The 22,541-nt window shown below is 39.9% G+C and overlaps 1 protein-coding gene across 1 annotated transcript in view; it reads left to right on the top strand.

Annotated features, from left to right (window-relative positions):
- PARP8 (poly(ADP-ribose) polymerase family member 8) overlaps positions 1-17,599 on the top strand; it is a 117,387-nt gene extending 99,788 nt beyond the window's left edge. Inside the window, exons 16-26 of the mRNA XM_075020485.1 lie at positions 414-539; positions 2,061-2,126; positions 6,494-6,561; positions 6,921-6,969; positions 7,783-7,895; positions 8,061-8,133; positions 10,077-10,146; positions 11,717-11,793; positions 12,731-12,800; positions 15,794-15,878; positions 16,515-17,599. Of these exons, the coding sequence (XP_074876586.1) occupies positions 414-539; positions 2,061-2,126; positions 6,494-6,561; positions 6,921-6,969; positions 7,783-7,895; positions 8,061-8,133; positions 10,077-10,146; positions 11,717-11,793; positions 12,731-12,800; positions 15,794-15,878; positions 16,515-16,617 (900 nt within the window). The 3' untranslated portion in view covers positions 16,618-17,599. The remainder of the gene's footprint in view (positions 1-413; positions 540-2,060; positions 2,127-6,493; positions 6,562-6,920; positions 6,970-7,782; positions 7,896-8,060; positions 8,134-10,076; positions 10,147-11,716; positions 11,794-12,730; positions 12,801-15,793; positions 15,879-16,514) is intronic.
- Positions 17,600-22,541: the final 4,942 nt, after the last annotated feature.

Here is a 22,541-nt window from a genome sequence, read left to right on the forward strand (position 1 = left end):
GCAGTGGTACAGATTGACAAACCATCCCTCAGCAACATTTTTCACTTGCTTCTACTGTACGGAGATATACAGATCCAGCACAACCTCATTTCCCTAGAGAATTATTTTAATCCAAGAATTAGCACATATGCACAAGAGAAAGCAGAACGGCAAACAATGTATTTGACATGATAGTACATTTAGGACCAGATACTGGTCCTACTTTGCGCTGGGAATAATGTGCCAGGGCTAAACCCAAAGCGTGTTGAGGTCAATAGAAAAATTTCAGTCTTAAACTATGTCCTGTGGATAACACAGTTAGGATAATATAGGTAACATGGAAATATGGTATTACTATAATGTGTAGAAAAAGCAGACTGGAAGATACTGTGTGAAAGTACATGTATTGGATAAATATTTTTCTTTATCCCTAGGTGGTTGATCTGTTAGTATCCATGTGTCGGTCTGCATTAGAGTCACCTAGGAAAGTTGTCATTTTTGAGCCATATCCTTCTGTAGTTGATCCTAATGATCCTCAGATGCTGGCCTTTAACCCCAGGGTAAGTAGCTATGTCATAGTTTGGTTTTAATCATGCATGCGATTTCAAAGCAAAGCCTCCTTCTGGAGGAGTCTCGTTTACTGTAAGAGATACAGCTCCAGAAGATAGCACAAGCATGTGACTATTTTCAGAACTTTGTAGCTTTTTTAACTGTTTCTGAGAAGTTATTTGACTATAAACTGTAAGTTGCGTTCAAAGTTATGTTGAAGCTAAGGAATTCTTTTAGGGTACAAATTCTACATGCAAAATTCTATATTCTTAGTGTCTTTCTCTCAGTGTGCACACTGGAAACAAACAGAAAGATGGCCTTTGGGAAGTGTAGACCTTGTAAACTGGGGGGTTTCCAGTGCATCTTTTTATTCTTCAAGTGGTTATTGCTGTCATCTCATTTTCTCTTTGCAAGCAGTGTTGTCCTTAAATGTAATTTTATCAAATTTGACATAATAGTCAAGTTTCATACAAGCATCAATTTTGAAGTAAAGAATTGTATTTCCACTGCTTGCTCCTCAGGCTGCAAATACTGCCTCTCAGGGAAGCCCTCGAGAAGCTGTGAACTATTACATCTCACTTGAGCCATCCCCAAGGGCATAAATGAGAACTTTGGATGTCCTGCATTGGCATGCATTTCACTTTTTTCTGAACAAAGGCCAGTTAGCGGTGGTTCTTCCTCAGGAAGGGGCGAGCGTGTTCTGTAGCATGTGGGAAGGCAGACTTGCCAGGAGGTGCTTGGAAGGGGGCTGATGAGGAGACAGCTAGTCTGGTGGCTGGGCAAGGCAGGAGGGAGTTTGAAGCAGATGAGGGAATATGAAAGAGGGTCACACCAGAAGAGGAATGGAGAGAGCCCCTGGGCTGGCAGGGCCTGCACCACCTCCTCCCAGCTTCTTGCCAGTGTGGACAAGGTGAAAGCCCATGGGCAAAAGTTGGCAAGACCCAAAGATGGGGAACAGTGGAGCTCCTGGAGGAGACGTGACAGGTGGAGCTCGTGAAGCACGAGTTAAGCTCAACTACTTAGAAAAGGTGGAGCCATCTGTGAGTGGTTCCCAAGCAGAAGGTAGGCAAGGATCAGGATGAGGCAGAGGGACAACTGAAGGATGTCTGATGTTTTATAGAGCTGTTAGCAAAGTAGACACATCTGTTTATTTAGCATTTTATTTAAAATCTATTTGGTCACTGCATTATTTAACTTAATAGCATGTTGTCCAAATAACTGTCAGAACGTGTGTTTAGTTATAAATGCTTGTTTAAAAAGTGAGCTAATTTTTTGAGTGTCTTGGAGATTCCAGTGAAATTCAAGAAAAAACAACATGATAATATTTTGGCGGGGGGGGGGGAATTTTCCTGGACTATGAATGAGAGAGTCTATGTGTGAGGTAGAAGGAAGCTATTGGTTAGAAATGTTTGAAAGGATTGGTTTGCTGAACATTCGTCCTAGCTTTGGTTTTATACACACTCAAAGAATTCAGGTTTTTGTAGAGCCACAGACTAATATTCTTTTAATTTGCTTATTTTATGCTACATCAGAAGAAGAATTATGACCGAGTCATGAAAGCATTGGACAGTATCACTTCTATTAGAGAGATGACACAGGTGAGTTCAGAAATCTTTACCTAACTTAATTGCTATTTCTAGAACTAGGAAGATGTTGTTACAGTGCTTGCCTATGATGGGGAGGGATGTCAACAGCATCATCTTTTTCCTATAGACCTGTAATAATATTAACATGTGTGTTAAAAATAACAAACCTAGAGTATCCATAATATCAGTCAAATAAGAGTGATGAAGTAGAATTCAGATCTTTTGAAGTTTAAGTAAGAGATAACAGCAGAATGGGACATTGTAATGAGATAATCACCAATTGCTGCATTTCTGGAAATATCAATGCCAAACTGGGTCTTTTATTTCCAAAGCAAAATAAATTGATTTTGTGACACTCTTCTGAATGACAGCTTTATTCCTATTATAGCAAAACACTTGATTGACTAAGTATGGTTGGGAACTTGGAAGGTTGGTTCTCTCAGGATTACTACCATATGATTTCTCAATATTCACAGCGGAACAGAATCTGATAGCCATACTTACGTTTATTGTTAAACTTCCTTTCCCAAACAGCCCCCCTGATTATAACTGATTATTGAAATCTCTCCCGTGTACCTTGCTTCTCCAACTGCTATATAAACGTTAACCTCACAACAGTTTATAGATATTACTTTATAGAATCATAAAATCATAGAATCATTTAGGTTGGAAAAGACCTTCAAGATCATCTAGTCAAATCATCAACCATGCCCACTAAACCATGTCCTGAAGTGCCCCATCTACGCGCTTTTTGAATACCTCCAGGGATGGTGACTCAGCCACTTCCCTGGGCAGCCTGTTCCAATGTCTGACAACCCTCTCAGTAAAAAAATTTTTCCTAAAATCTAACCTAAATCTCCCTTGCCTCAACTTGAGGCCATTTCCTCTTGTCCTATCTCCAGCCACCTGACAGAAGAGACCAGCACCCACCTCACTACAACGCCCCTTCAGGTAGTTGTAGAGAGCGATTTGGTCTCCTCTCAGCCTCCTCTTCTCCAGACTAAACAGCCCCAGCTCCCTCGGCCGCTCCTCATAAGACTTGTGCCCCAGGCCCCTCACCAACTTGGTTGCCCTTCTCTGGACACGCTCCAGCACCTCCATGTCTTTCCTGTAGTGAGGGGCCCAAAACTGAACACAGGACTCGAGGGGCGGCCTCACCAGTGCCCAGTACAGGGGAACAACCACCTCCCTGCTCCTGCTGGCCACACCATTTCTGATACAGGCCAGGATGCCGTTGGCCTTCTTGCCCACCTGGGCACACTGCTGGCTCATATTCATCTGGCTGTTGACCAGCACCCCCAGGTCTTTCTCTGTCGGGCAGCTTTCCAGCCACTCTTCCCCAAGCCTGTAGCGCTGCATGGGGTTGTTGTGACCCAAGGGCAGGACCCGGCACTTGGCCTTGTTGAACCTCATACAATTGGCCTTGGCCCATTGATCCAGCCTGTCCAGATCTCTCTGTAGACCCTTCCTACCCTCAAGCAGATCGACCCTCCCTCCAACTTGGTGTCATCTGCAAACGTGCTGAGGGTGCACTCGATCCCCTCGTCCAGATCATTGATAAAGATATTAAACAGAACCGGCCCCAACACCAAGCCCTGAGGAACACCACTTGTGACCCGCCGCCAACTGGATTTCACCCCATTCACCACAACCCTCTGGGCTTGTCCATCCAGCCAGTTTTTCACCCAGTGAAGAGTACACTTATCCAAGCCATGAAACACCAGCTTCTCAAGGAGTATGCCATGAGAGACAGTGTCAAAGGCCTTGCTGAAGTTGAGGAAGACAACATCCACAGCCTTTCCCTCATCCACTAGGCGGGTCACCTGGTCATAGAAGGAGATCAGGTTGGTCAAGCAGGACCTGCCTTTCATGAGCCCATACTGACTGGGCCTGATCCCCTTCTTATCCTGGACTTGCCATGTGAGTGCTCTCAAGACAAACTGTTCCATAATCTTCCCCAGTACTGAGGTCAGGCTGACAGGCCTGTACTTCCCCGGATCCTCCCTCCGACCCTTCTTGTAAATGGGCGTCACATTGGCAAGCCTCCAGTCCTCTGGGACCTCCCCCATTGACCAGGATTGCTGATAGATGACAGAGAGTGGCTTGGCAAGGACCTCTGCCAGTTCCCTCAGTACTCTTGGATGGATCCCATCAGGTCCCATAGATTTGTGAGTGTCCAGATGGCATAGTAGGTCACTAACTAATTCCTCCTGGATTAAGGGGGATATGTTCTGCTCTTCATCCTTACCTTCCAGCTTAGGGGGCAGAGTATCCTGAGGATAACTGGTCTCTCTATTAAAGACTGAGGCAAAGAAGGCATTAAGTACCTCAGTCTTTTCCTCATCTCTGGTTGCTATGTAACCTTCTGTATCCATTAAAGGATAAATATTCTCCTTGGGATTCTTTTTACTGTTAACATATTTGTAAAAACATTTTTTGTTGTCCCATACGATAGTGGCCAGATTTAGTTCTAGCTGAGCTTTTGCCTTTCTAATTTTCTCTCTGTATGACCTAACAAGATCCCTGTACTCCTCCCAAGTTGCCCGCCCTTTCCTCCAGAGATGATGAACTCTCCTGTTTTTTCTTGAGTCCTAGCAAAAGCTCCCTGTTCAGCCAGGCCAGTCGTTTTCCTCAGCAGTTCGACTTGCAGCACATGGGAATAGCCTGGTCCTGAGCCATTAAGATTTCCTTCTTAAAGAGTGTCCGTCCCTCCTGGACCCTTTTGCCCTTCAGGTCCGTCTCCCAAGGGACTCTTTCAACCAGTGCCTCGAAGAGGCCAAAGTTTGCCCTCTGGAAGTCCATAGTGTTGGTTTTGCTGACCACCTTCCTTGCCTCACCAAGAATTGAAAATTCTATCATTTCATGGTCGCTAAGCCCAAGACGGCCTCCGACCATCACACCTCCCACCAGTCCTTCTCTGTTCATAACCAACTGATCTAGCGAGGCTCCTCCCATGGTTGGCTCACCCACCAGCTGTGTCAGAGAGTTATCTTCCACACACTCCAGGAACCTCCTAGATTGTTTATTCACTGCTGTGTTGTATTTCCAGCAGATGTCTGGAAAGTTAAAGTCCCCCCTGAGTACAAGGGCACATGATTCTGAGACTACTGCCAGTCACTTGTAGAATGATTCATCTGTCTCTTCAACCTGGTCGGGTGGTCTATAACAGACTCCCAGCACAATATCTGTCTTAATTGGCATTCCCTCTCATCCTCACCCATAAGCACTCCACCTTGTCATCACAATCGTGTAGCTCTGTACAGTCAAAACATTCCCTAACATAGAGAGCCACCCCACCACCTCTTCTACCTTGCCTATCCCTTCTGAAGAGCTTATAACCATCCATCGCAGCACTCCAGTCATGGGAGTCATCCCACCATGTTTCTGTGATGGCAACTAAGTCATAGATATCCTGCTGCACGATGGCTTCCAGCTCCTCCTGTTTATTGCCCGTGCTGCATGCATTGGCATAGATGCATTTGAGCTGGGTTATCGAATCCACCCCTAACATTGGCATGCTGCCCCCAGGCTCATCTCTGGTGCTCCTAGTCTTATCCCTTACCCCCTTCAAACCTAGTTTAAAGCCCTCTCTATGAGCCCTCCCCATGTACCTTGCTTCTCCAACTGCTATATAAACATTAACCTCACAATAGTTTATAGATCTTACTTTATATGTATTTGTAAAGTACTTTAGGATTCTGGAATGAAGAATGAGGTGTATAGAGAGGAGTAAAATAAATTGAAAATTAAAATGAACATATTTTTGTTACTTAATATAACATCTTGTAAAAATTTCAAAAATCCTGTATTTCTTTTACTTAATATAATGTCTTTTAAAAAAGAAGAAGAACCACCATTTTGCTTTTTTAAATGTTAAAGTAATCCTTGGACTGAAGGGCTTTAAAGGGATGCTTTGCACTGTGATTGAAATCAAGAAAGGTTTTCAAAGGAATTATAAGCTGATACAGTATTTTACTTTACCAGTTTATACCATGAAACAGTAAAAAAAAAAGAGTGGATTATCATGGTGTATTTTGAGATACTTAATTTTGTGAAGTTCCAGTCCAATTTCATAATCCAAGAGAACTTATATAGATGTCTTCTGCTGTTCTGCCTGAGATCACCAATGTTTGCTATAGTATACTCATTTTGATGCTAATTATATGCTTATTATTTTTCTCCAGGGAAAATAATTGCTATATTAATTCTTCTTGTTGTCAAAACACATTTATAACTGTACAACACTAAATGTCAGTAAAACTGTGATTTAAGCCTAATAATGTATTCATTTTAATAGATGAAATCATGGGCAATGTAACATATAAAATTTAACCTTATGATTTCGACTAGAAATAAAGAACATAATTACTCTTTTCTAGGCACCTTACTTGGAAATAAAGAAGCAGATGGATAAACAAGACCCGCTTGCACATCCTCTTCTACAATGGTATAAAATTGACTCAAATGAGATGAGAATTACTAAAGTACCAAGTGTAATGAATAATCACTTCACTAGTATAATTTGGTATAAGCTTACCCCAAGAATTCATGTCAGGGTTGACATTTGCAGCTTTAGGTATTTCTGCACTGTTTCTGGACATCATCTGGGTCCTCTGAAAACACTGGAAAGACTCCAGCTTGTTTGTACAGCCTCTGATCTAGTTTTCTAGTCAAGATTTGGTCTACTTCTATCTGATAGGTTCAAAGGCCTGCAGCTGGGACCTTTGTGGTGGCCATTCATAACATTTTTAAGAAAAGTTCTGTTTGGTTACCATGTCTAACACATCTAACTGTTTCTTATTTTAGGGTTATTTCTAGTAATAGATCACATATTGTGAAGCTACCGGTGAACAGGGTAAGTGTCTGTGGGTTCTTTATTATTTTCTCATTTCTCATGGCTTGTATTAACATTTTAGGTTGGAGTCTCCTAGCCAAACATAGATGTCTACATTCAAACTAATCACATGGACTCCATTAATAGACAAGGGAGAGAAATAGGCAGTTTCAGGTCATGACTCATAGAATCATGCTGTGAATACCTAAAATAGGTCAAAGGAATAATGCTTGTAAAAAGCCTGTTTGAGGTGAGTAGCTTAAATACAGGTGTCTACCTTGTAGTCATCTGAGATTGGATGAGAATAACTTCACTATTTGTTTTGTTACCATATAGAACTTTAGATACAGAATTGTACGAAAAGCAGTGCACACAAACATGATGTACCAGGAGATCCACATATGAGTACACCTTACAAAAAGTATAGCTCTTCAATTTTAGAGGGGTGGTGCTGAGATTCATTTCTGAGTATTTGTGCCTCTGATGAAGGGCATAATAATCTGCAACCTTTCAAATCCAAACCTTAATTCTAAGCCAGCTCTGATGAGAATACCATGATGAAATTGTTCAATTTAATTACTTTACTAGAACCATATTGGGCTGAAATCTGTTTCAGAAACTTCCGTATGGGTCCTAAACTGGAAGACATTTTTACTGTTTGATTTCAGGTAAAAACTATGGTAATGAGACCAATTTCAACTTAGTTCATGTCGCTATTTAGATGCAGTCATGTATTGTGTGAAACAGCATGGTATCTTAAGAACTACCATTATGGAAATACAATGCTTTTGTGTTAATCAACTTCTTTTCACTTTGTACTGTTATATTTTACAGCAACTAAAGTTTATGCACACTCCCCACCAGTTCCTACTTCTCAGCAGTCCACCAGCCAAAGAATCCAATTTCCGAGCTGCTAAAAATCTCTACGGAAGTACATTTGCATTTCAGTAAGTACATATATTCATATTAATCAAAGGTTGCCAAAATGCCATGCTATTTTTTTGTTCTTGCTGTTTGAGGTTTACAGCTGGGAATTTATTGTTTTAAAGGATTACTGATTTCATTTTGCATTTTACACTGTGGAATTGTACGCCTTCTTTTTCATTTTTCAGTGGTTCACACATTGAAAATTGGCATTCCATCCTGAGGAACGGCTTAGTTGTTGCTTCCAATACGAGGCTGCAGGTAAATAGTAGACTAAATAGCTTTAACTAAACTGTGCATGCTTGATTACATACTAGCTTAGACAAGTTTTCAGAAGGTGTGGTTCTAGTAGTCATATAGGTGGAAAAAAGGGAAGTTTTCAAATACCCTCTCGTTTCCTGGAAAAGGTACTTTTCTGATGCACTTAAAATAAATACACATCTGCTAAACAGCTAGAAAATCCTATTGCTGGAGTCAGTGTTTCAGTTTTACATTGCAGAGCAGCACCTCCAGGAGGCTTAACTCGGTACTGCTTAAAAGCAGTTTTGGGATTAAAATTTAGAGCTACATGAACTATCTCAATGTTACAGGATCCAAGAGCATACTAGATTTACAGGAACTGGGTTTACAGCATCGTCTCTTCTCTTCTGGTTTCCTTGGGAGCGGAAATATGAGTGTACTGGCCAGGAGAGAGCTATTGCAAACTTCAGTTCGTTTTCTCAGACTAAATCATCAGGAGACCACTATTGCAGAGCAAACTAGGCAGTATCAGAGGGACTGGGAAGCTGTAACTCAGAGTATTTTAGCATCAGGGTTTTGACAGCTCTTCTTTACAGCTGAGTCCATGATACCTTGAAGGAGGATCCCAGGGTGCTGACTAAGGACACTGAAAAAAAGGAAAAGGAAATCGCTGCTATTCCTCTTAGTGTTTTGGGTGTTTTTATTAGTATCTTTGGAAGATAATTCCCCAAGAAAGCAGGATTTACACACCAAAATTCACCAAAGTAAACCGCTTTGTTAATGCTTATTTTTTGGTTGAGGGTTGAGATACTGGCAATAGGAGGAAGCAGTAAAGCCCTGTTTTATATAAGTCATCATTTTTAGATCTCTCATACTCCTAAGGCATATCCTGAGCCCAGTTCATCTTATTTACCCCAGTACCAACCAGTCAGAAAAAATATCTGCTCACCAGGGATCCTTTACAACATTGTAGCATCTGGAGGAGTGAAAGCATGTTTGCACATTCCTGTGAGAGCTCTGGCACATTGCAGAGGCAATGTAAATATCATTGGGTCGGGAAAAAGAAATAAGGGTGAGCATGACTCTTAAGCCCACTGATAGTAACATCTGCCTAGGTAGGAGATACTCTGGATTCTCATTTGTGCTCCAACAACTACTTAGTGTGTTTTCTTTAAAGGCTTTTCCACATAAAGCAGTCAGTCCCTGGAGGAGAAGTGAAACCCATACTTTCCCCTTTCCAGAGAAGAAAATGACGGCAGGGCTAATAAAAAGTTCTCACTTCTGTTGCTTAACCCAAGCTTCATGCCATGGAACAGTGATGTTGGTGAAGAAGAGTCTTCCCTCTATTATTTTCAGACAGCTAGTAGCTTTGTGGCTAAAGTGCAGTCCTGCAGTGATGGGATAAGCATGTCTGAATTGGCTCAGGCAAAAAGCTTGACTGAACCTATTCCTCCAGTACTCAGGCTGAGCTAGTGACTAAATTTTTCTATAGCATATGACCAGTGTCATTGCCATCTTTTCATTTCTTACCTTAAAGAAAATAAAAGCAGTTGTTGCTGCTGTTGATTCAGAGACCAGCTGAGGCTGTGCTTTCTGCCAAGGTTTTGGTGTGAGACACATGCTGAGCTTGCTCAGCCTTGTTAAGGTGTATTTGGCCATGTGCAGAAGCACCCTCTGTAGGCATCCTCCATGGTAATGTTAGATTAAAAAATAGAAATGCAATTTTATGTATAAATCTGATGTAAAATTTTGTTTGGGCATTTTGACATGGTTTCCAGAATATACAGTATTTTAGTTTATTCGCAGCATGATTTTTTTAAAGGCTTCTTTGAACACCATTTATTACCAGGCAGTAAATCAGTGCAGTGGGACAGATGCTTATCTACCTTACAACCTGTTCCTATCATTGTAATTTTGTCCAGGTAACCAAATTAATGTTAAACAATCACTCCACTCTTTTTCAGCTCCATGGTGCAATGTTTGGAAGTGGAATCTACCTTAGTCCATTGTCAAGCATATCATTTGGTTACTCAGGTGATATTTATAAATCACTCTAAAGTTGGAGAAATATAGGGGGGTATCTTAGTCTACTGCTTTTCTTACCAGCATCACAGTTTACAACACTGTATTAAATTTTATTTTTGTTGACCAAGATTTAATTTATTCAAAAAAGAGAAAATCTAAATCCCCTTATTAAATTCCTGTCCTCATTTTCCAAGGTACTGAGTATCTTGAAACTGTGCTTGAATTTGTGATTTTTTGTTAGTATCTGCCTAAGTCCATCAAACAATATCTATGGATGGATTCATGGGCTTTTACAACCTGATCTGACAAAACAAATATTCATCAATAGACATGTTCAACTGTGTATATTTAAGCATATTTCCAAGTATTGCCATGTCAGGATTACGCAAAAGGTACAGGACAGTGTGTTTATTTTAGCATCGGAAGGGGAGAGAACATAATTTGTCCCACTAGTAAATCCAAAAGTGAGTCATGCAGAGTTTTCCATTAAGAATTAAATCATAAATGGAAGTATAATAAGAACAAGATATACTACTGTTTATTGAATTTCAATATCAATAATCTCTAAATGCACTTTTAGCTTTTCAGAGATGATACAAGTGTGGAAACTTTTTAGGACTCACTAAAAGTGCAGGTTGCAGTATCATCATCTAACAAAATGCCCTTTTTGGACAACACTGCTTTATCAGCTTTAATGTGGTTTTTGTCATCTCTCTACCTTTCTTGGTCCCTTCCATCTAGTCTCCTTCAGAAAGGAGGCCTGTGTTCCTTTGAAGTATGTAATATTTGATGCCAATAAAAAACACAGAGGAGTTCTACACTCCCTGTTCCTTCAAAGAGTTAAACTTCCTCATAATTCACTCTGTGTTTGCAAACTGCCAAGAAAGATGGGATACTGGAAAGGCAAGGAAGCCTGTAGTAGCATACAGTACACAAATTTTATATAAACCAACATAAGGAATATAAAAGATATCTAAGACACAAATGTAGGTGTTTAGATTTCTGAGATAGAAGTTGGATCCAATGTGGATGACAAGTAATTTAATACTTTTATGTGTAGATAAATTAATTGCCCAGGGTAGACTTTAAAACTTCAAATAAATTAACTACTCCTAAAAATTAAATGGACTTTGAATAAGTCCAAATAAAGTGTTAAAGATTGTTATCTAAAGTTCTTTCTCTTGTCATTTTACTATCCCACCCACAATAAATCAGACTGTGTTACTTCACTCTGAGTAGGGTCAGTTAGTCTCAAGACATGCTCACATGCAACTCTGTTAAGCCATCACCTAAGAGCGTTCCTGAGCTGAATTCAGTGGCATTAAAGCTCATGTTTATCTGCTTTTGCACTTAATGCTAACTTGACTTTCCTAAGGTCTTTGCAATACATGCAGATGTACTGGTAATTTCCAGGATTAAATTCAGGTATTCTATGACAAAGTTAACTAGTCTTTTGCATGCCATGCACAGGACTGTGATTCCCACTGTGCTACCTGTTTCATTCTTCATACTTAATTTTGTTTATTGTGGTATTTATATGTATCTTACAGGGTATCTTACATGATTTTAATATTCCTAGGGATGAACAAGAAGCAGCAGAAGGTGTCAGCTAAAGATGAACCAGCTTCAGGCAGTAAGGGCAGTACTACATCACAGGTACAGTACATCAGCCATCTCTGGAAGATTTATGGGTTTATGCTTGGGAACCTGATATCTGAAAAGGAGGTAATATTCCCTTTGTGAAAGCTAACAGTTTTATTGTACTGAACAAAAGCAACAACTTCAGAGACAGCAAACATCAAATACAGCCCCACTGCTTTTAGTAACAATTTATGGGGTATACTGCAGGTCTTGTGCCCTTCTTTTCCAAGCAGAATAATTTAGGAAGAGAATGAAAATGAAATGCAGTTTGCATTATGACCCTTAGCAAGCCCTTGCTTTCTGATTTCTAGACTTGCAGAAGGATGCAAAAGGAATTGAGAGTGGTTATTGCTGGAAAATGAGTAGCGTTTCATTTATCGCAAGTCAGTTTTTCTTTTCCATGGTTTTTACATATTAAACCATTACAATTCTGCTTTATCTAAAGGAAACTCATAGCATTTATGTGTAGGGCTAAATTTTGAGAAAGAAATCTTGCATCTGTCTCCATAGTTAACACATAGAAACTACAGGATAATCTGGCTTCGGAGAGAGGGTTGTATGTAACAGCAGAAGCCCTCAGAAATGGGAAGGCCAGTAAAATATCAGGGTAGTGGCCAAAGAATTGGTGATCAAATTCACCTTTTTTTTCCCTGCTATCAATTTGTTTATCAGTAACGTTCTGATATTTCTAATATTATTCATTCCGTAATAATTAGGAACCTTTTTTCTGGGTAAAGGAGTTCAAATGTCTCCTATAATAATCCAAACAAATAATATAAATGTTTTTAGAAATGCTATTACATTTAGAAATACAATGGAAATGTTTTAGAAAGACTGCCTCTATCATCGTTAATTAATAAATTACTGAAAATAGCAGCCCTCTCCATTGTTAGTTTTTCACTCAGTTTGTCTTACTGCACTAATTAAGTTTTCTCATGTTTTTACATCTCAGTCACAGAAGAAGGGACAACAGTCACAATTTTTGCAAAGCCGTAACTTAAAATGCATAGCCTTATGTGAAGGTAAGCTGAAAGCCCTTGAAAAACTGCTTTAGTCATGGACACAGTGTTACTGGGTGCAAATCAGTGAAACCTTTAGTTCCAGGATTGGTTGTTTTGAGGTAGGAGACTCCTGGTAGGCGTATGGGTACTTGCTTAATAGCTGAACTTTATATTTCAGTTCAGAATGTTTCCCTTTTCAAACAAAACCTGTAACACATGCTGAATTTTCATTAAATAATTATATGCGCATAGCAACTGATCATCTGGTCTGTCTTTCAAATGTGATCATATTCCTAAGCCATCAAGATAACACAAGTTGTGGCCTTTATTTGAAACACTGACATTTTGCAGGCTCTTGACAAATTCATTAAACACATAAAAGTCAAAAAAACCAGCTTTCCTGTTGAATTTCCAAATAATTTTTCACTGTTCAGGCAAATACATTTTTCATATGGTAACCTGTCTGTTCTTTCTGACTGCTGCAGAAATTTTGTGGAGTTAAAATCCAGTGCATATGAGTACAGTCATTCATGAAAGACTTGGCCATTCTTTTAACAACTAATGAATCCTCAGCAGGTTTTGAGAACAAAGAATTATGAAATTTGAATAAGAATTGTACCAGTAATTGGTAATCAGTCTCATTGGCCAAACAGAAATAAATTATATTAAACTCAGTTTTCCGTTCATTTGGAGCATTAGTTTATTTTTTGAACTAAAAATTAAGACAGCCAGTGGAAAAGATGTTATTTCAAAATGGAAGCTTCAAGCTATATATGCTACTTTTTAATACATATATTTTTGAGAATGATTAAGTGAAGTATTTAATATGATTAAGGAGGTATCAGTCAATATGAAAATGCAATTTGACCTGGACAGAAAAATTCATAAATTTAGTTCTAAAACTTTCAGAATAAAATACTAAATTAATCTAGGGTTTACTAGAATTAACTTGGCCTTTAATGCCTGCAGTTTCTAAATAAAAATAGGGACTTTTTATCCATGTTGTTCTTTCCTCACACTTATTGATGGATTATCAAATTTTAAGGGTGAATTTTAAATATTTGATAAAATATATTTTACAGCATTCATATTTACTTCATTTTTCTGTGAAAAGAAGTGTTTAAGGTAGGTGGTTAATATAGATTATAAATAAAATTAATTGCAAGAGAGAAATGATGTTTAAAAATTACAGTTCATGGAAGAAATTATATCAAAATTGAATGTACATTTATTCATGATAGTGTTAGAACAGAATAGACTAGACTCTCTGTTGGAAGGGACCTACAACAGTCATCTAGTCCAGCCACCTGACCACTTCAGGGCTGCCCAAAAGCTAAAGGATGTTATTAAGGACATTGTCCAAATGCCTCTTCAACACTGACAGGCTTGGGGCATTGACCACCCCCCTAGGAAGCCTGTTCCAGTGTTTGACCACCCTCTCGGTAAAGAAACGCTTCCTAATGTCCAGTCTAAATCTCCCCTGATGCAGCTTTGAACCATTTGCACATGTCCTATCACTGGATACTAGGGAGAAGAGACCAGCACCTCCCTCTCCGCTCGCCCCCTCAGGAAGCTGCAGAGCGCAATGCGGTCGCTCCTCAGCCTCCTCTTCTCCAAACGAGACAAGCCCCAAATCCTTAGCTTCTCCTCACAGGACATTCCTTCCAGCCCTCTCACCAGCTTTGTTGCTCTCCTCTGGATGCATTCAAGGACCTTCACATCCTTCTGAAATTGTGGGGCCCAGAACTGCACAGAGCACCCAAGGTGAGGCCCCCACCAGTGCTGAATCCAGCAGGATAATCACCTCTTTTGACCGGCTGGTGATACTGTCTCTGATGTACGCCAGGATGGGGTTTGCCCTCTGGGCTGCCAGGGCACACTGCTGACTCACATCGAGCCTGCTGTCGACCAGCACCACCAGAGCCCTTTCTGCAGGGCTGTTCTCCAGCCACTCCTCTCAATTTATATTTGTGCCCAGCACTACTCCATCCTAGGTGCAGAATCCGTCATTTGGACTTGTTAAATTTCATGCCATTAATGATTGCCCAGTGCTCCATCTATCTAGATCCTTCTGCAAGGCCTTTTGTCCCTCAAGAGAGTCAATAGCATCTCCCAGTTTGGTATCATCAGCAAACTTGCTAATGGTGCACTCAACTCCTGCACCCAGCTCATTGAGAAATATATAGAACAGCACTGGCCCTAGAATTGAGCCCTGAGGAACACCACTGGTGACCAGCCACCAGTCAGATGTAGCCCCATTCACTACAACCCTTTGAGCTCTGCCCTTCAGCCAGTTCTTCACCCAGCACACTCTGAACCTGCTTATCCCACAGTTGGACAACTTGTCCAGAGGGATGCTGTTTAAATGCATTTATAGAAATATTTTCAAATACAGATTGATGGTGTAGCTTCTATCTAGCCATAAAAAGGTTTGTTTCCTGTGTTGTCATTCTGCTGGTAAACAACCTATCATCAAATACATTGCTGTTTTCTAAACATTGAGCAAGTTTTGGCAAGCTTTGTGATCCCCTTGAGTCATAATTGCTATGCTTAATTTTTTAAAATACTTGGTAGTATTGCAAATCCCAAATTTGTCATATCTCAGTTTCAGGCTTTGTCTTTTATGTCTTATTTTTGGCTCAGCCATCATCAAACATAAGTATCTCTGTTCCAAAGGCTGATTAGTTGACTCAGATGCTCCTTAACAGCCCCATGGCCATTTAAAATCAGTTTTTAATAAATACACTTTTTCATTTTTTTCATTCCAATTAACAACTGGCTCCCATACATCAATTATCTATGTTTTCTGGAAAATATATTTTGGAAACACGAATTGAGTTCATCTCCCTGTTTGTACTAGCAGCCAACTCAGAGTCTACGCCACACCACAGATGAGCAGTGTAAAAGTACACATTCCCAGAAGGCTATTTAAAGTGTATAAAAAAGCAAATCTTTTAAAGCAGTATTTTCCAGGCATGTTTTCATCACTATGAAATTTATTCTTTCCCTGATAGTGATAACCTCATCGGATCTGCACAAACATGGAGAGATATGGGTAGTTCCCAATACGGACCACGTGTGTACAAGATTTTTCTTTGTGTGAGTACAAAGCTTCTTTTAACATTCAACTTCTGTTTGTCCCAGACCTTTTTCCCCCTGTTCCTTCCAATAGTTTTAATTGAATTAGATAAGAGACATTTCTTCCCAATACTTTTCAGTATCACTTCATTTTTTATCTTTCTCTGTACTTAATTTTCTTAGGAAATGTATGGATAAGCTAGTGACAAAGGTTTAGTAGTGGTTTCGTTATAGAATGAATGAATGGAGAGTTACTGATTTTTCCCACTCTATAGCATTACCTCATGTTACAGTAAGTCTGTCCATGTATCATAAAATACCATTTCTATCTGGCTGTATGTTTTAAAGCTGAGGAATTCATTAAAGGCTTCCTGCCTATGATGTAAGCATTTCCTCTCTTACCTCCTATGACTTGTCTCCTTTGGGTCCTAGTGGTGTATTCAGCCTCAGGGTTTCAATGGCAATGGCAGCCTTACCCTTCACTCTCTAGAGTTTAGGATCTGCATATAATGGTGCAGAGCAGCGGAACATTTTCATAGAAACATGTTAACATATGGAATAAGCACTCTTGATTATTGAATGAAACAGAGTTTTGGATGTTTTTAGGTAGATTAATAAAACACTAATTTGATTTACTTTCTGTACTTTTTTTTTTAGTTATGAAGATGGTCAAGTGGGTGATACAAGTATAAATACACAGGAACCAAGCATTCATAAAGAGATTCTTCGAGTCATTGGCAATCAAACTGCTACTGGTTAAAAGGACCACTCTTATTTAATTGATGTGATTTGGAAGCCTTCCTCAGTCTCAAAGCTGGATTTTGAACTGAAGAAGATGCAAAAAACTAATTTATTATTATTATTATTATTATTATTATAAGCAAATTAACCCTTTGAATACTTACTGTTTTCTTACTTAGTATTTCTTATCTCATCAAAATACCTGAGATGGTATAAATTAGCAACTGTAGGGGTGCAAAGTCTATTAATATACTACAACTAATAATAATTAAACAGGCATTTGGCTTGCTGACAATAAACAGACTTTAAAAAGGAGTTTTGTGCTGATATTTTTATATTAAACTTCAATTGGAGGTTTTAGTACTGTATACTGGTATTTTAAATTTAGAATGACTGAATTATAAGTGAGAGAGAAGATTTTATAGCGGAGCACCTGTATTATGCAGGATACTTTGCAATAAGTAAAATATTCTCATATTTAAACACAATAAAAGGTTGTCTGGAACATGTCAAATTAAAGAGATTGGTTACCTGCAGTTATATTAGATTCATTTTATTTTACAAAAATACAGCTAGGATTTAGAGTCAAAGGTCAAAACAACAATACATTTTTTATTTAATGAGTGAAACAAAGCAAAAAGTAATGAATGCGATGGTGTATGTTTAGTTTTCGTTATCTTCTCTGGAAACACTGTCTTATCTATTAAGCGGCTCAGTTGCATTTTTTAATTATACAAGCCTAGCAGACATCTGGAAATCCTGAAGCTGTTTACTTCCTTTTTACAAATTTGGGTTTTATATACTAGGTCACATTTTCATCTCAACTTCAGTGAAGCTGCTCTGTGGTTAAATTTAGTCACATATTTAAAAGTACATGATGAATTAAGGCTTTTACGTGATTGAGTTGATTGTTGATACATCAGAAAATATAAACAAGTGCAAAATTTTACTGATTTGTTGAAATATTTTTATTAATTTATTCCTAAGGGAAAACAAACCAATTCAGATCTCTCTATCCTTTACATTAATAACCATTTTTTCCAAGTGAGCAGGATGGCAACAGAGGTGGCGGGGGAGGCTGCTCTCCAAGGCATAAGGCGTATTCTGTGCCTTGACAAGTGCCCTTGGTGTCCCTCACAGTAGCCATCCTGAAGCATCAATCACACCCTTGAATATAGAGAGCAGTTCAACTTGCCCATCTGTGCAACTATTACAAGCCACCTCAGAAAGCAAAAATAGACTGAATCCTCTATTATGTTATTTCCATAATAAAAATACTGAAGAGCCAAATAACAGCACAACAGAGCATAGGCATGTTTGTTTCTTTTAAACAGAACTGCATTAGATATGCTGTGATGGGTGATGCCTTCTTTCTAGTTCAAGCTACACTCCCTTATTACTTGCTGCAGTTGATGTGCTCTACAAGTAAAATAGTCTTATTGGGCCTAGGAGCGCATACTTTGAGATGTATTTTAGCATACTTGCTGGGGACTTCAGTTTTTCTGGGTTCACATCCAGACCTGTAAAGCCAATTTTGTTTGCAAATCCCTGTTTTGCTATTGAATTTCCATTGACTTTCAGCCCCATTTGGTGGGCCCCTAACTTGAAAATCACAGCTCTAATTCTTATCTTTTGTGTTGGGACACAGGTTAACTTCTTGAAACAAAGAGGATTCCTGAAATTTGTCTGTCTATGTAAGGACTGCCTTAGGTTGTGTAAGTGCACAAAATCAGCATAATTCAGAAATGGAGCTGAAACCCTGGAATGACCACCTCTATAATTTGTCCTGCCATATGTGTCTGAATCACTATGTTTTGCATAACAAAAAGAAACTAGGAAGCAAGTGCACAAAGATACCCCCTATGTTGACTTGCTGGGCTGGTAGTCCACCACTCTGGGAGGCCATCTCAAAAAAATAGGAGAAAAGAAAGATAAGCATGAGTGAACTGGAGAAGCCAAGTAAGCAGTCATCTTCCCTGTCCCCTCAACCTGCAGCAGGGTCACAAGTGAACACCTTGAAGGAAGAAACCTGGAATGTAGCTATGGCAGCAAGTCAGCTTGGTTTGCACAGTGGGATCATGCTACTGGCCATGCATGGTGCCGTCATAAGTACAACCACTGGAAAAGGGAGGGAAGAAAACATTTCTGCCAAATTTTAAGACTGCTCAGAGGTTTGCTTTAAATAGATGAGCAGGAGGAAGGGACAACGTGAAGGAAAGCAGGGCTCTGAGGTATATGGAGGCCTGGGTGTTGTAAGGTGCGCACTTCAGGGAGTACTGAGACGACTGGCTTAGGCATGGGGGAGGAGGGTGGCCAACAGTAAAAGGCAGAATGTGACGAGCAGAGGTGTTACAAAGCAGTGGGAGAGGGCAAAACCTTTCAGGGAAAAAGGTAGTTCTGAAGGGATGAGGGGTTTGCTGGTAGGAAAGAAAAAAAAAAGAAAGAGGAGCCACGGAATTACTAACAGGCAGCATTAGCAGTTCAGGTCCCACACGGTGCGTGGCAGGAAAAGGGACTGGGAGGACAAAGCTGCAGTGTGGGGAAACACAGCCCACGGAAGCATGGGGCAGCACCATGCCCAGGGCAGCTGGGCCACCTGGGAAGGTGTCACGCTGTAGGGGACAGTGCAATGACCCAAGCCCAGTATCACACACAAAGAGCAATTGAGTTAAACCAAAATTCACTTGCTACAGAGTAACCCAGTCACTTTCTTCTTTAGCCTATATATTAACAAGAAACTTCTTCTAAGGTGCTATATTATTTGCAGGTGAACGTGAGTCTTCAGATTGTTTAACAAAGTATTAGTTCTCATCATTTTTAAAAGATGAGGGGAAAGAGGGAGGTTCTTTGGGAGTCTGTTACTCAAAAATAAATAGCCCTTCCATAGCAAACTTCAAAGCTGAAACAAAGACTTTTTCAGCAAGAACTGGAATGAAAAAGCCCGAGGAGGAGATTTTCTTTGAAGGATTTTTCCCTCATGGTTTTATCCAAGGGTGGAAGTTGCATATTGCCAAGTTCTTCCAAATGATTACATTCACATGATTCCAGGGGATGAAAAATAAAAAGCCAGGGTCATCTGAGGTGGGACCCTGTGTTATCCCCAAAGCCGTTGCTTGCATTTCCCTTCCTCTGTTATCATGCTCGCATATTGGTGATAGAGCAATCTTTATAACTCTTGCTGTAAAGGTGTAGGCTTTTCACAGGTGGCTTTTAATCGAAGAAAATAGAGCCCCAGGCTCTACTGTCTCTCTTGGTAGAAATCTCCATGAAGCCAAAGCTATCTAGCTGTTACTGTGCCCAGTACGGAGCAACCAAGGGAATTCTTGGGAAAGAACTTTCTAACTTCTTCCTACATCCTGTAACAAATTACAAGCCCTCAAATGGGGAAGGTTTGATGGAAAAATTATGTTAGTAACTTAATGTTGCACCCTAATTATGAATTGCCACATTTATGCTTCTGAATATTTTAAACATTGAGAAAGGAATCTGAAAAGATGCTTTTAAACCTTTCTTGTGATTCAAGCAGGTATTTAGCATTCAAGGGGTTAAACAATTTGACTTATGATATGAATCAGCATAGCTCTGTTTTCTTCAGCAGCGCTACACTGTTTTGATAACCTGAGTCTTTGGCTCCATATTACTTATCATAAAATAGCCAGTTTGTGTGATATTCTGCTTAATATTTTACAGGAACTAGTCGATGACACTGGAATTGTTTATGCTTATATTCTTTATGTGAAGCCCTTGAAAAACTGTTACTGATGCTGTATAATTTTAATATTATAGCTGTTGGTACTAAAAACGCATCTGATGAATAATGCTAAGATTATGTTTTTGGTAATACAAATACAAGATCACTCCAAATGAAGACTTTGTGCTTAGATCAATTATACTTTGCTTATAAACCACTTACTACTGTGGAAGCAATTAGCGTACTTCCAACGTGGATGAATGCAAAGTGCAAAAAAAAAAAAAACCAAAAAGTGACAACTGAATGAAGAGATTAATGATTTTAAAAGAACCAGTAAAAAACACTAAACAAATATAAAACCAGTTTCTAGTTACTTAAGCATTATGTCAATTTAGATGGATTTCTTCTAGGCTCTCGAAAATGTAAGTCAGGTAGAAAGCGTACAAGCCAAGACTGACAGGGAGTTAATGCTACGGGAGCAAAAGCACTCTGTAATCTTAGCATCTTCACAACCGTTAGGTTTGGGGCCTGATCCCGCGTTGTGCTGGGCACCCATTGGAGGTGCTAAGGGCCAGGCCCTTGAACAGATGCAGGTGGTTTTTGTACTTGTCGCTCCTGGCTCTCATGGTAAGTTTTTTAGAAGCCACTGAGGCGGAGGCCCGTTGCGATGGGGTCAGCATGCAGACCCCCACGCATCGCCTGGCCTGTCGGCCCAGGTGGGAGTTAGCAGGATTCAGCTTCTCCTTGGCTTCATCATGGCGGGACGGCAGCCGTGGCGGCGAGGGTGAGGGGGAGAAGGGGCCGGGAGGGCCCCGGCGGACGGGGCCCAGCCTTGCCACGCATGGCCCCTCCGCCGTCTGCCAGCGCTGCGGGCCGGCATCGTGCCGGCAGCCCTGCGGCAGAGTCCGGCTGGCGCTGGCCACACATCCACTTGTGTCTTGGGGCACGCGGGGTCCCGCAGCGCTTTGTTTGCAAAACCGAAGCGTTAACCTGGTGTCCTGCACAATCTCTGTGTTACAAACGCTACCTCAAGGTGAAGGGTGGGCCTGTTGACTCGACTGACCGAGGTCTGTTGTTTGGAGAGTGGTTACGATCATGTGTAGCGCTGAAAGTTTTTCAGAAAGGATCTTGAGACTAGTCAGCCAGGGCTGTGGTAATAATCAGATTTATTCCTTAAAGCACTGAGGAGTGGAGGGACGCTTCTGCTTCAGAAGGGGATGAACAAAAATGGGAAGATTTACTCAAAGCAGGGTGGCGTTCTACATGCGTGGTGATGTGTAACGTACAACGATGTCACCAGTACTTTGAATTTCCAGATTTGGTTTTGGAAATGTCAGGTCTGAAAGCGCTGACCTCCTCTGTCTTTCCTGGGGTGGCAGTTTCGTACCCCTGCTCACCGGCTGCAGCAACAGCCGCCGACAAGAGCGGGGGAATAAAACGCCTTGAGCTGCTGTTTCGTAGTGTTTTGATTGCGTACTCTTGCTAAGTTTCAGTCTGCCACAGAACAGCTACAATGTAAATTACTGCTCATTACACTTTGCATTGGGATTTTGTATACATATTAGGTATAAGACTTTTGTAAGGAAAAAAAAAGAATTAAAGTAGTTTTTAGATGAACATATCTAGCGTGTGAAAAACCTGTTGAAGGATAGATTACATTAAACATTTACCAGCAAGTCAGTAAAAGTAGTCCTTATACACAGACATTCAATATAATTTAATGTTCTAAAAATAATTTTTTAATTTACCCAGTACCTATTGTATCTTTGAATTTTAAGAAGCAGCCACTCCTTTATGTAAACATAAAATATGCCTATGTTTCTTTTAACTCTACAGCCTTTTTTTCTCTAAATAAATTTATGAAATTCTGTGCACAAGACAGTACTGCAGTCTGCTATTTAGCCTATGGTGCCTTAGAGTTACTACAAATATTTAACAAAATGTACATAATGTAAATACTGCCAGAAGATCACTAAGGCCAAATATTTTCTCTATTCACTTTTTACTGCACTTGCTTTCTATTGCTATTTAAGCCTCTTTTATCCAGCTTTGTAACAGTTATAACATTGTAGCCAATGTAAATGTTTACTTTCAATAAATCAGAATTTGTTCAACAAGTACTGTGCATTTGGGCACTATTTTGAGAACTCTGTTCAAAGTTAAAACAGTTGTCTAAGAATTAAACTGCATCTAAAGCAATTTCTTGACTTCTGCTAATCTCAACGACATCTAAAGGTTATACCATGCTTTTA

The sequence above is a fragment of the Buteo buteo genome, chromosome Z (genome assembly GCF_964188355.1).
Source record: "Buteo buteo chromosome Z, bButBut1.hap1.1, whole genome shotgun sequence".
NCBI classification, from domain to species: Eukaryota; Metazoa; Chordata; class Aves; order Accipitriformes; family Accipitridae; genus Buteo; species Buteo buteo.